The 16,671-nt window shown below is 39.4% G+C and overlaps 1 protein-coding gene across 1 annotated transcript in view; it reads left to right on the forward strand.

Annotated features, from left to right (window-relative positions):
• Window positions 1-16,671, forward strand: part of CPA6 (carboxypeptidase A6) — a 320,500-nt gene that overhangs the window by 239,230 nt on the left and 64,599 nt on the right. The window contains exons 4-6 of the mRNA XM_007527135.2: window positions 8,525-8,639; window positions 10,731-10,832; window positions 14,046-14,150. Of these exons, the coding sequence (XP_007527197.1) occupies window positions 8,525-8,639; window positions 10,731-10,832; window positions 14,046-14,150 (322 nt within the window). The remainder of the gene's footprint in view (window positions 1-8,524; window positions 8,640-10,730; window positions 10,833-14,045; window positions 14,151-16,671) is intronic.

The following is a 16,671-nucleotide window of genomic DNA, read 5'->3' on the forward strand; positions in this document are numbered from 1 at the left end:
CTTGCTTACATGTTTCTCCATGTTTGTGCCAGTTTCTTTTTTAAAAAATGCCTGTATGACAGAGGTTTCTGTTCACCCCACACCCCTGATACTGTGGTCATTTAGTTAAAAAGAAAAGGGGGAATTGTTGTATGCTTTACATTGGGTTGTTCTAGCTCTCCCCCTGCCAAGAAAATTGGTTCAGTCCTGCTAGTTTCACGGGCCTGCTTGGCCCCGCCCCAAGGAACCCCAAGAGAGTTCCAGAGTTCCAGAGTTCGAGAGTTAGAGAGTGTTTGGCACCGCTGCGGGGGAAAGAGGTAACAGAGTTCTGTTTGGTGATTAGTTTGGGTTAGTTTATGAATCGTTGTTACTAAATAAAGAAATACAGCTTCCCTGCCCAGCCATATGTCTCTGGTCATCTCTGTTACCCGCCCGTGAAGCTAGCCCGGCCAGCTGGAGCCTCCGAATTTTAACAACAGGAATTGTGTGGAATTGTACCCCTCTTATTCTATGGTTTTGTTAATGTCTCCTTTCTTAAATAAAAATAATAATAAATAAATAAAAGACATAGTATGTGTTTTAAAAACTTCATACTATCAATTTTCCCCCTCATATTAATTAACTAGTGATTTATATGACTACATTTTAATAAGAGTGTACATAAACACCATTCCCACCACCAAAAGACTGTGTCCCATCCCACCCACCTACCCCCCCACCCCCTGCCGGCCCAGGAAGCCGCATGTCTACCCTCCCCCTCACCACAGGGTTTTTACTTTAGTGCCCTACTTTCATTTTTAGTAATCTTGTCCTAACCAGTTGCATCTGTCTATAGTAGCCTGAATTCCAGATAGCTGAGGTTTGCTGGGATAAGGTAGAGTGTCGAGATAAGAATTTGAGTGAGGGTAGTTGGGCGGTAGCACAGCAGGTTAAGCTCAAGTGGCGCGAAGCACAAGGACCAGAGTAAGGATCCTGGTTCCAAACCCACCCCCACTCCCACCCCCCGCTCCCCACCTTCAGGGTTCACAGGTGGTGAAGCAGGTCTGCAGGTGGCTCTCTTTCTCTCCCCCTCTCTGTCTTCTCCTCTTCTTTCCATTTCTCTCTGTCCTATCTAACAACGATGACAGCAACAACAATAGTAGTAACTACAACAACAATAAAAAAAAAACAGTAAGGGCAACAAAAGGGAAAATAAATTAAAAAAAAAAAAAGAATTTGAGTGAGGACACAAATCCACAAGAGATCCCAAAATACAGTGGTTTAAGTAGAAGAGAAGACTGCTCCTACCTGTCATGGTTCAGGCCAGAAACTACCTTTCTACTACCAGCACTGTCATTCCCCAACTCCTTCTCAAACCATGAAGCTGGTAGCTACATTCTTGAGTGCTAATGCCAGGCCCCTGACTACCCTGAACAGTCACATCTCTGACCTTGACATGGTCATAACAGCATAAGTACAGGAAATCCTCTGTCTTGCTTTCAACTTTCTATTTTGTCAGAATCCAAATTTTGTACCCAGAATTCTACCTATAAAAGAACACAGGAAGTCCAATCCAAAATGAAGCAGAGTTGAAAACTAAGCGAATTTGGCCATGTTCAGCATACATACTCAATAGAGGAAATAGAAGCAAGGATCAACCATGTTTTAATATATACTTTTGGTTGTATTTATATGGAAACAGGACCAAGAAATTAGTTTCCAGAGTTAGTCAAAATTAATGGTTAGAGTGTTAGCCAAATTAGTAGTTCTTAATCATAACAATATATGAAAATCCATTAGTGGGCTTTTAAGTCAAACTGATGATAGCCTATCCAGAGAGATTCTAATCTACATAAGGCCAAGTATGGCATAAATTTTTTCTATCTATTTACTTATTTTTTAAATTTTTTTAATTACAAAAAGGAAACATTGCCTAAACAATAGGATAAGAGGGGTACAACTCCACACAGTTCCCACCACCAGAACTCTGTATCCCATCCCCTCGCCTGATAGCTTTCCTATTCTTTAACCCTCTGGTAGTGTGGACCCAAGGTCTTTGTGGGATGCAGAAGGTGAAAGGTCTGGCTTCTGTAATTGCTTCCCTGCTAAACATGGGCCACAGGTTGATCCATACTCCCAGCTTGTCTCTCTCTTTCCCTAGTGGGGAAGGGCTCTGGGGAAGCAGAACTCCAGGACACATTGGTGGGGTTGTCTGTCCAGGGAAGTCTAGTCGACATGCTGCTAGCATCTGGAACCTGGTGGTTGAAAAGAGAGTTAATATACAAAGCCAAACAGATTGTTGACCAATCATGGACCTAAAGGCTGGAATAGTGCAGGTGAAGAGTTGGGGGGAGGGTGTCTCTGTTTTGTAGATAGCTAGTAGGCATATTTTAGTTATATTTCAAAGAGCTTGTGGCTATACTAGTGTTTGTTTGTTTCTTTGTATTTTGCCTGAGCCTGAAATCTGATATGCAGGTGGATCCTAATTATTGTCTGGGGAGATGATGTCATGGCTGGCAGAAGGACCAGAAAGCTGGATCAGGAAAGAGAGTAGCTCCAAAATATGGGAAAGGTGTATAAATATTGTTGATTGTAAACCCCATCGATTTGCATACTTTTTTAAAGATCACAGGTGACTCTAAAGCAGCCCAGCATGATAAACACTGGTCTAAAAGAATGGATAAATATTAATGATCCAAATATTACTTCTCTTTAGAGCACTTGCAGACTTTAACTCTAAAAGTAAGACTGAGATGCTTAAGAATGTATTCATCTTCAGTGTACTGCACCAAAGTAAAAGACTCGGGAGGTGTGGGTGGGGCTCAGGTCCTGGGACATGATGTCAGAGGAGGACCTAGTAAGGGTTGTACTGTTATGTGGAAATGTTATGCATGTACAAACTATTGTATTTTACTGTTGACTGTAAACCATTAATCCCCCAATAAAAAAATTTTAAGCAAGAATGTAGTCCTCAAAGGAGCTAAACATACCCAACCGTAGTGATTCCATAAGCCCCAAATTGAAAAAATTAGCAAAGTTGACTAGAAAGCAGTAAGATGGATATTTTATAGGAGCAATTGCCCATTCAGATTACTTTTGACAATTCTCTGTGCATTTCATAATGTCATATTAATAATATGTCATTTATCAGCTGGTGAAGAATATAGTCACTTGGGCATAGCTTTCCATACTAACCCTCCTAAGAAAGTAGTGGTTATTTTATAAGTGCTGTCAGTGTCAGAACTGTCTTAGTGACAAATGTGAGAAAATACTCTTAACCAGAGTAGAATTAAGTTATCAGCTCATGTTTATAGTGAGTAAATCTGTCAGCTTATTTATTGCTCTGTAAAAGCAATAAATTACAGCTCAATTTTGTTAAACCTCTATAAATGTTAAGCCTTTGATACTATTATTCTTGTGTTGATGTGTGTGCTTTATAAATCGGGAATTCAGAAATAAATCTCTTTACATGTTTTCTTAGCTTCCTGGGATAAAGATAAGTAGAGAAGGGAAAGAAGGTACTCATGGGGAAATATCTGAAGACTGCCAGCAGTGACAGAAGATGCTGGTAGTGTAATAGCTTCTAACTACATCAACCCTACAAACTCACACCTTTCTCGACCATACCTAATTCTCTCTCAACACAATCTGGACACTGACATAGATGTTCACTTGGTTCTTTTTTTATTGTTTAGTTTGTGATCAATAGTAGCTTACAAGATTGGAAAGTTACAGTCTAGAGTACACACTGCACCCACCACCAGAGTTCTGTATCCCCACACTCCCACCTCCCAAAGATAAACTTTATTTCTCACAAGTCACAGAAATAGTTTGCTTCTGTTTTTTTTTCTTTTCCTAGTCAAGTTCATTTGTATCAGTTCTCTAGATTCCACATATGAGTGAAATCATCTGGTAGTTATCTTTCACCTCTTCACTAAGCATAATCTCCTCCAGTCCCATCCATTTGACCCAAAGAACATAGTATTATCTTTTTTGATTGCTGAGTAATATTCCATGTAATATATAGCCCATTACTTCTTTTTTTAAAGATGTTTTAATATTTATTTATTTTCTTTTTGTTGCCCTCATTGTTTTTATTGTGTTGTAGTTATCATTGTTGTTGAAGCCATCATTGTTGGATAGGACAGAGAGAAATGGTGAGAGGAGGGGAAGATAGAGAGGGGGAGAGAAAGATAGACACCTGCAGACCTGCTTTACCACTTGTGAAGAAATTCCCCAGCAGATGGGAAGCCAGGGACTCGAAATGGGATCCTTCTGCCAGTTCTTGCACTTTGCACCACCTGAGCTTAACCTACTGTGCTACCACCCAACTCCCCACTTGGTTTTTAAGACATACATCCCTAGTGCCAGGCAGTGATGCACCCAGTTGAGAGTACACACTACAAGGCAAGAGAACTCAGATTCACTCCCTGGGATCCTACCTGCTGTGAGGGGAGCTTCATAAAAGGTGAAAAAGGGTTCCAAGTGCAAGTGTCTTTTTCTCTCTCCCCTTCTCTTTTCCTATTTCAGTTTCTATATGAAAAAGAAAAAAGTTCACTGAGAGTAGAAGAATGATTGTGTCAGCACTTGATCTCCAGTGATAACCCCGGTGCCCCCCTCCCAAAAAAAATAATAATACATACACTGCCAATATGGCAAAAGTATTTAGCTCATACAAACTTACTTTCATCTGTAACTTCATTCATTGAAGGGAAAAGGCAACACTAACACAGACTATATTCATACTCAAAATCGAACACATCACTCACATATCACATGACTTCAAGCAACTACCAAACCAGTTTATTCCACCCACTGATAGTGACATCTAATGTGTTATCTTTTATTTTTGGCTGTCACTGAAACTTCACCACTCCAGGACCACTTTTTCAGATAGAAAGACACCACAGCACTAAAGCTTCCTTCTGTACTGTGGTGGTCCTGTGCATGATAAAGCAAGCACACTATGGAAGTGAGCTATCTTTTGGCCCCATGTTACTACTTTTAAAGTTGAAAATTGAAACAAAAGAAACAAATTCCACGTTAAGTACTTTATCCAAGTAGGCTTTGGGGCTTGGTTTTGTTGTTGCTGCCGGGTTTAGTGAATTATATATTTTGATTATTTTCCCTTTGATGAATGGCATGTAAGTCTCCAATTCCGTAAGGGCTCTCTTCATTTTGGTGAGTGTTTCTTTTGCTATGCAGCTCAATATTCTTTCATATTGGTGAAAGTATCTAGGAGACCAGGATGATGCCATTGGATATAGATCTCTTTGCATTGAAATAAACAGATATTCCAGTAGTTCTATGAATTTATATTGGAACTCAAGTTCCATTCCGGAAGTAAGTTTTCTGCTACTATTTTTTTTAAGAAACAAGACTCTCTCTTACTATCTTTATTTATTTATTGGATAGAGACAGCCAGAAATTGAAAGGAAAGGGGAGATAGAGAGGGAGAGAGACAGACACCTGCAGCCCTACTTCAATACTTGTGAAGCTTTCTCCCTGTAGGTGGGGACTGGGGACTTGAACCCAGGTCCTTAAGCAATGTAGCATGTGCACTCAACCACCACCCAGCCCCTGCTACTATTTTCTTTAAATCAGTTTCTGTCTATTTCTCTCTTTTTGCTATCTTGAATAACCATTATTTTTCTTTTGACTTTCTTAATGGGGTTGGATAGTTCCTGTAGAGATTTTAGTTTCTGTTTGTTCTGGTTTTTTTTTTTCTTTTCTCTTTTGTGTGAATAATTTGGGCACTACTGTCTTCAGCTATCTTGTTGATCTTATCCTCTCTCTGGTCTATCCTATTTTCCTATCTTTCTCAAGTGCACTGGTCTCATTTATGGGTTCGTCACATACTGAATCTTTCATTACCTTGTTTAAAGCTTCAATTTCTACCTCTGTTCACTGATTTTTTTTTTTCTGAATTCTGGTATATCTTTGATTACCTTCTCTAAATACTCTTCTATCACTTTGACTTGACCAATTTGAGTTGATTCTAGAACTTTTGAACTCTGACTGGGAGATGAATCTTCTGTGCCTTTGAGATTGGACTCTAGAAATTTGTTTTCTCCTTGTGATGGGCATTCATATTCTCTTGAGGTCTCAATTTGCACTATGTTATATTCTTTGATCTGCCTATTGTACCACTTTAAATGTCTCTCTTCTCATTCATTTGTTTGTACTACCTGTATTAGTAGTAGTTTAAAGAGTAAATTTTACTTTTAGTTTGTCAACAGGTAGCACTTGATTTGACTTGTTTGGCCTTTGTTGACTCCTGTAGATAGGGAAGCATGTAGATGCAATTATTGTGTCAGGGAGTGGGGACAGGTCATGGAAGGGTTCAGCCACCATTGAGAATTTGCTGGGGAGGGGCTGGGAGGTGGTGCAACATTTAAGGGCACATAGTATGAAGCATAAGGATCCCAGTTTAAGCCCCCCACTCCCCACATGGATGGGGGTCACTTCATAAGCAGTAAAGCAACTATGCAGTTGTCTATCTTTTTATTCCTCTCTCTAGCTTCCCCTCCTCTCTCAATTTATCTGTCCTATCCCCCACCACAAAAAAAAATAATAATTTTTTTTAAAATGACCACAGGAGCAGTTCTAGTGTAGGCACCAAGTCCCAGTGATAATCCTAGAAGCAAAAAATTTTTTAAATAAATAAAATTAAAACTAAAAAGAGATAATATGCTGGGGATGGGGTATGGAGGCTGGTTTATGGTTCGGGAATTGTTACTGTCCTTCCTCTTTAGAGGTTACGGTCTGAGACTCAGCAATCTACTCGCTCTACTTCAAGAAGTCAATAACTGTGTAAGGAAAGGAAGCGTGCCATCTGAATTTATCTTCCTTGCTATGCTCCTGAACTTTGTGGAGCACCACAGCACTCATGCATGGGCTTCACTAGGGTCAGTGACATCTACCTCCACAGTTTCTTCTCTTCCCAAGATACCTGTCTGGGAGGGTAGCCCATGGATCACACCTGGATTATAAACTCCAGGTTTCTCTCTCCACCCACTTTCTGTCCAATGAAGCAGGTCTCCTCTGTCCTCTTTATTACAGTCTGTTTATATCTGAGGCTACTTCACTCTAGTCCCAAAAAACCATGTAATTCCATCTTGCCCTTCTGGTTTCTAGTTATTCATCTTGAGAGTGAAGCTACTGCCACCATCTTTGTCCAGAATCTATATGTTCTTTTTTATGTATTTATTTTCCCTTTTGCTGCCCTTGTTTTTCATTGTTGTTGTAGTTATTATTGTTGTTGTTGTTGATATCGTCATTGTTGTACAGGACAGAGAGAAATGTAGAGATGAGGGGAAGACAGAGAGGGGAAGAGAAAGATAGACACCTGCAGACCTGCTTCACTGCCTGTGAAGCGACTCCCCTGCAGGTGAGGGAGCCGGGGGCTGGAACCAGATCCTTACTCTGGTCCTTGTGCTTTGCGCCATGTGTGTTACCACCCACCCGGCAGAATCTCTATGTTCTTTTAATAGTACCTAAACCCTTAAGCAATAGGTTTTAAGATGAAATTTGAAAGTAAGGTTTTCTATCTACCTTTGAGTAAAAAGAAATCATAGAAATCAAGTAATCTTTGGCTTCGTTTAATGTTCCAAATGAGTGAGCAGCTCATTACTTCATGACACTCTTAGTTAAAGGAGAGAAGTGAACGTTGGGAAGGACAACCTGGATCTAACTCAACTATCTCATCAAGGACTCTAATGACTCCAGCTGAGACTGGTAGCACACAGTACAGTGACCTTGGAGCCCATCATCCTGTCTCAACCTTCAGTTTCCAAAGGCACTCACTTTGATAAGCTGAACTTGGCATTCTTGATACGAGAAGGCAGTGAAATTATTTTTTCTGACTCTAGCTATTTTAGTTTTCTGTTGAGGACAGTAATTTTTCCCCGAGTCTTGGGTCAGTGTGCTAGGTAAGAACATGAGAACATTTGCAGTGATAAAAAAAAAATGGTAACAGATAAGAGGCAGCAGAAAGGAGGCTGTGGAGAGGGAGTAGAGGAGCTGTTTAATTTTTCATTATGTCACACTGGCCTTGGAGTCTTGGATCCACAGTTAAAATTCAGGTCTGATTCTACTCTCACCAGCAGACTAGTGTCGGCAAGTTTTTAGTCCTTTTGAAGTCATTTCCTGTTAAAAAAAAAAAAATTACTAGATCTACATCACAGGATTATGAGCTCAAATAACATATGTAAATAACAGCTTAGTGCCAAGTATGTAAGCAATAAAGACTTCTAACTATTACTCAGTTCTTGTAGTTGTAGTTGCTTAGTCAGAAGTACTTATTGTCATTTAAAAACACCTGCCTAACAGTTTACAATTCAAGCTGTATTGGGTTGTCAGAAAAGTCACGTGTTTTTCTACTGCAAAAATGTGTCATGACTTTTCCGACAACCCATTATTTCCTAGCAAAGAATATTTTCCCGACAGTTGGGACTTTTAGAAATGTCGGTCTTTGCTGCCTTTTTCATGGATGCATGATTTTTTTTATACTGCATGATGTTTATATTATCTCCATTTGATTTTCATCATATCATTTCAAATCCAGGATTCTCATAGAGGATCTTCAGAAAATACTGGAAGAGGGAAGCAGTTTACAACCCCGGAGAAATCGAAGATCCCTTTCTGGATATAATTATGAGATTTATCACTCCTTAGAAGAAGTATGTAATCAAAAGGGCACTTATCAGCTTTTTACAAGCACATCTTAATCATTTGTTTCTAAGCACTGAGAGAGAAGCACCGAGCCAGGGCTTGTGGAAAGAATGCATATAGCTTTTATATTGCCTATGCATCGCAGTTCAATCTTCTCTTTCATGAAACCTTTCTCTGCCATAAAAGCAGCTTTGACCTGTTTTAGCTAACTCCTATAAAAGCTAAGGTAATTCTGCTATTGTTGCAGCTATAAAAACCTGAACCAAAATGTCATACCAGTAAGTCAAGCTAGCCAGAGTTTAAAGGCAATAATTTGATTGAAGAGTAGAGTGGGTTTGGGTGCTTGCCCCACAACCTCTGCAAATTTGAGATCTCCCAAGTCTCTTCTGTGACACCACAGATATCCGGGAAACATAGCAGCCTTATTTTTAGCACCATGTCCTTTACTGTTAACAGGGATGACTGGTTTTTCTTCATATGTCTGCTTAAATAAGAAAATAATTGTGTCTGCACTCCCAGACTGATAGAACTCCCAACATGGCCTGTACCAGATGCCTTGTACCACATACATGTTGTACCAGTCATAAGTTCAGTTGTGACTTGAGAGGTGGCACTGAACCTGTAAATATAAGGTCCAGAATTCAATCCTCAGCATCACATATACCAGGGAGATACTCGGGTTTCTGTACTTTCACCAATACATCTTTGAAAAGATTGGCTTTTATGAGAGAAAGGTCAGAGTACTAATCATCTTGGTATTTGGGCAGTGCTAAGGACTGAACCTGTGCATTTGAGCATGCATATCCTGTCCTCTGACACAATGAATTATAGTCCAGTCCCCTATTATAATTTTAATTAGGTGTTATGATTATCGGATTCAAGTCTTTCTCTCAATAAATTTAACGCACCATGAAGGCAGACCATTTTTGTATATGTGTGTGTGTGTTTACCACTGTATACCCACCAAGCAAACAGAATCTTCCAAATAAATAGTTGATAGAATAAATAAATACATCAATCTCCATTCCCTTGAATTGAGTAACAGAATTCCAGACACAGAACTGTTGTTCTGTTGAAAAGAATTGAAAAATTCTCTTAAGAATATATTTCCTTCCGAAATCCTTTCCCTCTATTTCACATCTGGACGTACTCTTTAGAAGTTTAAAATGTGAAGCAATGGAAAGGTTTAAGTCAGTTTAAGATAGATGATCAGGTTCAGCAAGTGTTTGTCATGTGCACAGCCATGTTCAAGCCCAGTACTACAGGAGAGGTGCTATGGCGATGAAAAATGATCCAGAATGGGGAAATCGTATATATGCAAGTTCCCAGCTCCACAAAAGCAAAACATCTCTACAGACATGTACCTTTCGATACATAGCCTATTCATCAGACGAAGAATAGAAAGAAAATATATGTACTTCCAAAATAGATATTTTCAGCACAGGCTCACCTCCTAGAAAAGTGGGATTTGTTTACAGGATCCTTTTCCCCACAATAGTGGGAGGGAAAATGTAACCATTTTTCCAAGGGCTTTATTCATCTGCCTTCTCCTGGTGACAGGTAAGTTTATGTGACTGGATCAATGCAAATGTTACACTATTACTATGGAAACTACCCAGAGGATGCCACCCATTGCGAGGGTTAGTCGAATAACCTTTAAATACAAAATATAGTGTATTTTCCTTAGCATCTTCTATTTAATAGGAAATTATAAAATATAGAACTTCAATGAGCACTTTCAGATAGTTTGAATGATTTTCCTGAAGTTGATTTTTTTTTCATTTTCTTTTAAACATGTGAGAGAAGATGGAAATAAAATTTGATTTTCCAGAATACACCAATTTTCTGTAAAACTCTGGTAAATAGGAAGCAGAATGCTTTGAAGAGTTCATATAAAACACAAAGCTACTATGTGCAAAGTATGACAGAACATAAAATGTAATTTTATTTCAGGGAAAATTGAAATTGATTGCTTTTGTTGAATTTGTTACTGTATGCGTGCTCTTTGAGTTCCAAGGCCTATTGTTGTCATTGTTACCTTTTGTTCTCTAAAAGTTCCTTAATTGTGAGAGTCTGACACAATCTTTATTTGCTTTTAGATTCAAAGTTGGATGCGCCATATGAATAAAACTCATTCAAGCCTCATCCAGATGTTCTCTATTGGAAAATCATATGAGGGAAGATCTCTTTTTGTTTTAAAGGTAAAAACAAGAAATTATTACCTGACTATTTAAGGACTATTTGTCTTTTTCAACTTTGACTTAGGGAGAAAATAAAATGGTCTTTCATACTGTCTCACATTTAAATGACATGTAAAGAAAAATTATCCTCGTGGCTTTTTAGCAATTAGATATTCCATAAAACACTCCACAAAATCCTGTTTCTAGTGTAGAATTACTGATGCACTTCATGGCCAGAAGACAACTCACCCAGGAAAGCACATGCTTTACCATGAGCAACTACCCAAATGGGGGCTCCATGTATGGTGCTGTGGTATCTCTATTCTACCTGGAAAAAAGAAAAAAGATCACTGGGAACAGTGGAATAATGCATGTGTTAAAAAAAAAAAAAAAAGGCTTTCAAAGTTATTTGTGAGTTTCTGTTACTTAAGGTAAACCACTGCTTACCTTTACACATGTGTGAGCTAGATGATAGTCATACCCCTTCACTCTGTATACTCTTTTTTAAATATTTATTTATTCCCTTTTGTTGCCCTTGTTGTTTTATTGTTGTAGTTATCATTGTTGCTGTCACTGTTGGATAGGACAGAGAGAAGTGGGGAGAGGAGGGGAAGACAGAGAGGGGGAGAGAAAGACAGACACCTGCAGACCTGCTTCATTGCCTGTGAAGCGACTTCCCTGCAGGTGGGGAGCCGGGGCTTGAACCGGAATCCTTGTGCCGGTCCTTGCGCTTTGAGCCACCTGCGGTTAACTCGCTCTGCTACCACCTGACTCTCCACTCTGTATACTCTCTTAGCTACTAATCTGTGGCTCTCTTCATCCCTTCTTAGCCAAAATACCTAATAAGATTTACTCATCCTTTCTACTACCTCATCCTCATTCTAGATTTTCCATTTATCTTGTCAAGATCAACAAAGGCTACTCATTGTTTTTCTTCCCTCTTCTCTGACCAATCCCTCAGGTTCTCATTCACTGATTCTTCTCTCCTAATCTCCCTTTTAGAGACTGGTAATTCTAAGACTCTCCCTTGAAGCTATTTTCCCTCTACCAACCCTTCTCTGGATGGACACATTTACACCATGGTTTCAACAATCATTCCAGACTTTTCTTTTCTGTAAAATCTACTGTCTGAAAATTTCAATTCATGTATCATTGCCTATGTAACATTTCTCCCCGGATATTTATAAAAGGGAGTCTGAATAACACCACTTTGTTCCCAGTCCATAAACATAAGCATCATTATTTAAACCATCAAGAACAGACCATTTTTTTCTGCCCAATCTTTTCACTTGTCCTCATTGTTGTTGCCCTCATTTGTCTCTGGATCTATTCTCATTCTGAGATGGCTTCAGTACTGGACTGGTTTTTCCAGCCCCGTTCTCTACTTCACCCTCCACATTACCATCAATGTAAGCTTGTGCTATCACATACACAGAAGCCTCACAGAGTGAAATATTACCATGAGACATCTGGAAATGTCATGTGTCTTCTACCCCATATCATTTCATCGGCAATTCTTTCATCATACCCCAAAAGTAGTTGATGAGATCAGATACGTTCAGATTCTCCAAGTTTGAGATGCCTGGTAAGTTTCAAATCTTTCTCAATCTGCCTCTTCTGAGATTTCTTTTGTTTCCCTGAAAATTAGACATAGCACCCAAGTAATTTCTACATAGAAATATCCTAATGATCAGTTGTACAAATTGTCTAGCTCCCTACTAGATATATATATATATATATATATATATATATATATTTAAATTTTTTTATTTAAGAAAGGATTAATGAACAAAAACATAAGGTAGGAGGGGTACAACTCCACACAATTCCCACCACCCAATCTCCATAGCCCACCCCCTCCCATGATAGCTTTCCCATTCTTTAGCCCTCTGGGAGCATGGACCCAGGGTCGTTGAGGGTTGCAGAAGGTAGAAGGTCTGGCTTCTGTAATTGCTTCCCCGCTGAACATGGGCGTTGACTGATCGGTCCATACTCCCAGTCTGCCTCTCTCTTTCCCTAGTAAGGTGTGTCTCTGGGGAAGCTGAGCTCCAGGACACATTGGTGGGGTCTTCAATCCAGGGAAGCCTGGCCAGCATCCTGGTGGCATCTGGAACTTGGTGATTGAAAAGAGAGTTAACATACGAAGCCAAACAATTTGTCGAGCAATCATGGATCCCAAGCTTGGAATAGTGGAGAGGAAGTGTTAGGGAGGTACTCACTGCAAACTCTAGTGTACTACTGCTTTCAGGTATATATTTTTCAGTAGTTTATGGATACGTGTGCACATAAGCTCTCTCTCACAGAAACTGGTGTATATATATTTTTTAAGGTTTTTTTTTTCCTCCAGGATTATCACTGGGGCTTGGTCAAACTTCCACTATGAGTCCACTGGTCCTGGAGGTCATTTTTTCCCCATTTTTGTTGTCCTTGTTATTGCTATTGGATCTGACAGAGAGAAATCAAGAGAGGAAGGGAAGACAGGGGGATAGAAAGATAGACACCTACAGACCTGAGTCACAGCTTGTGAAGCGACCCCCCTGCAGGTAGGGAGCCAGGGGTTCCAACGAGGATCCTTACACTGGTCCTTGTGCTTTGTGCCACATGCGCTTAACCCACTGTGCTACTGCCCAGCTCCCTAGAGAGGTATATTTTCTAGGTGAACTCCTTGTCTTTTCATCTTTGAGTTTCCTATGCCAAGCACATGCCTGTCATTGAAAATAATTTCCCCAAGTATTAGTTGGAACAAAAAGTGAGAAATAGACCCTCTATGAATGTAATGTAATCAAGAAATATCTATGCACATCCAGGTTTGAAACCAAATGGTAAGTATTGTTAGTATAAAAAGAATGTAAGAAAAAAAACTGTCACTTTATTCTCCAAATCACATTATTTCGTGGTTTTCCATTTTGTTTTTAAGAAGTACTCCTTGTCAATATTGGTTTCTTTGGGAGGAGGGAGTAGATTTAGTTTCTTTTTTTACTTCTAGACATCTTTTAAATTAAGGTAGAAACAAATCTATTTAAGAGATTGCTCATTTCCTTGGGCATTTTCCAAGTCTTTGCTTTATGATTAAGTAAAAAAAAAAATGTTTCTGCATAAACACACCTGGACTTCTGAAATAGAAATATCTTTGTCTTTCTCGCGGGTCACTTAATGATCCAAACAATGGTGAAGAATTACAGTGAGATCTTAATAAAAGCCTGTATTGGTTACTATAAATAATCTTGTTTTCAGCTGGGCAGAAGATCACAAGCTTACAAAAGAGCTGTGTGGATCGACTGTGGTATTCATGCAAGGGAATGGATTGGTCCTGCCTTTTGTCAATGGTTTGTAAAAGAAGTAAGATAAATTCTTTATACTATGTTCATTTCAGCTAATCAATGTTTCCTATGTGGTTTTGTTCTGTTCAAGGGATAAAACCAATCATGTGAAGCCAACAATGCTTGACTTAATGATGACCTTGACTTTGTGGTTCACATTCATGAAGATCTCTCATAAACCTGAGTTTGTCTATCCTTTCCTTCAGAGGATGAAATTACTAACCCTAGCTGAAAAATCCTGAGGTTCAGAGTGCTTTATAAATTTGTAACAATGGGCAAGAGACAAGGCATAATGGTTTGTAAAAAAAAAAAAAAAAAAAAAAAAAGACTCATGCCTGAGACTCCAGGTTCAATCCCCTACCCCAGCATAAATCAGGGTTGAGCAGTGCTCTGGAAAACAGTTCATTTTTAACCAAGAATGCACAGTACTATGTATACAGGACAATATAACATCCAATTTACGGTATTCCATAGCAGCTTCTTAAACAATATTCAGCTTAGAAAGAACTGCATTCTGTACTTTTCAATAAAGATAGAAATTTTTTTTATTTTAGATCAAATTTCAAATATGGAATTCAACAGGATTCACAAGTAAAATAAATATAAAAAACTATGAATCTACACATAAAAGAAAGTTCTGGCCTCTATCTAATAAAATAGAAAAAAAAATTTTAAGTTCTGCATCACTTTGGTTCTCTCCAAAAATGATCTCCTATGCTTTTTAACCCTTTTTAACTCATTTCAGCAAGTAATGCATTTTCCCTCCCTCCAGTAAATGATCTGAAATTTAGATAACAAAGACCTTTATCTGTGGATTTAACATTTTTAGTTTTGGTTCTTTTTAGTGACTAAAGTTAATGAATTACAGTGATTTCTCATTTAAACCATGAGCTCGCAGGCTGGTATCTGATCGAAAGCTATGCCAAGAATGGCACAGTCTCATGGACAACATCTCAATGTATTCTGAAACCTTTCCACTCATTAACTATACTTCAGTGATTTGATTTGATACGATTTAATTTTACCACCAGGGTTATCACTGGGGCTAGGTGCCAGCTAACACCAGTCCCAGGGGCCATATTTCCCTTAATTCTATTTTGTTTGTTAGAATAGGGAAGAGAAAAAGATAGACACCTGCTTCACTGATGTGAAGTGTTCCCTCTGCAGGTGAGGAGCAAGGGTTCAAACTAAGTGCTTCTGTACAATGATGTGTGCACCACTGCCTGGTTCCTTTCTTAAGACTTTTAAAAGAAAACAATTGGGGAGTCAGGCGGTAGTGCATTGGGTTAAGCACACATGGCTCAAGGATCCCGGTTCAAGCCCCCGGCTCCCCATCTGCAGGGGAGTCGCTTCACAATCTTTCTCTCCCCTTCTCCATCTTCCCCTCCTCTCTCCATTTCTCTCTGTCTAACCCAACAACAACAATAATAACTACAGCAATAAAACAACAAGGGCAACAAAAGGGAATAAATAAATATTTTAAAAAAGAAAAGAAAAACTATCAGGGGCCAGGTGGTGGTGCACCTGGTTGAGCGCACATATAACAGTGCACAAGGACCCAGGTTTGAGCCCCTCGTCCCCACCTGCAGGGGAAAAGCTTTGCAAGTGGTGAAGCAGGGCTGCAGGTGTCTCTCTGTCTCACTCCCTCTCTATCTTCCTCTTCCTTCTCAATTTCTGACTGTCTCTATCCAATAAAGAAATCTAAAATAAATAAAGTAATGACAAAAAAGAAGTTTGTAACACTTTTTTAAAAAGGGGGGGAACAATTACTGATGTCAATGAAAGTGAATAACTCGCGTAGCGGCGCATCCAGTAGAGTGTACACCTTACAATGCACCAGGACCTGGGTTCAAGCCCCTGGCCCCAAGCTGCAGAGAGGAAGCAGTGCTCCATGTGTTCTCTTTCTCTCTCCCTCCCCCTTACATCTCAGGTTCTATCACTATTCAATAAATGAAGAAAAAAAATTTTTAAGTAGAGACGTCCACAGGCTTGGTTTTGGAATAGAAAATCTTTTCAGATGACTCCCCTGATAAACTAGAAAAAGAAAAGAAAGAACACCTGAAAACTCAACAAAATACAACTGGGATTTCTTCAGAAACTCACTAAGCCACAGGTGAATGCAGAATTTGTGGCCAGTGGGTGGAAAAGGGGTGACAAGTGGCTCCAAAGGCACATTGCCAGTGGCAGGAAAGTACCTGTGAGTTCTTAGTCTGTGAAATCAGGGGCAACAGAACATTTTACTGCCCACAAAGACCCATTAGTGAGTAAGTGAAAAATCTAGCTATAGTTAAAGCCCTCTGGTTGGATCAGGCTTCCACTGCCTGCTAGAAAGTAAATTCCAGCCAACCTCCAGGTGGCAGAGCAAGGAATTACCAGCTGCCGTACTTCAGCTCAGGGATTGATTTAGAGCAGTGACAACTATTAAGATAAAAATAACAGATGCTTAAAAATCACATAAAAACTTGTGGATTAGGGAGTCAGGCAGTAGCGCAGCGGGTTAAGCGCATGTGGCGCAAAGCGAAAGGACCAGCATAAGGATC

Source organism: Erinaceus europaeus, chromosome 1, assembly GCF_950295315.1.
Source record: "Erinaceus europaeus chromosome 1, mEriEur2.1, whole genome shotgun sequence".
In the NCBI taxonomy this organism is placed as follows: Eukaryota; Metazoa; Chordata; class Mammalia; order Eulipotyphla; family Erinaceidae; genus Erinaceus; species Erinaceus europaeus.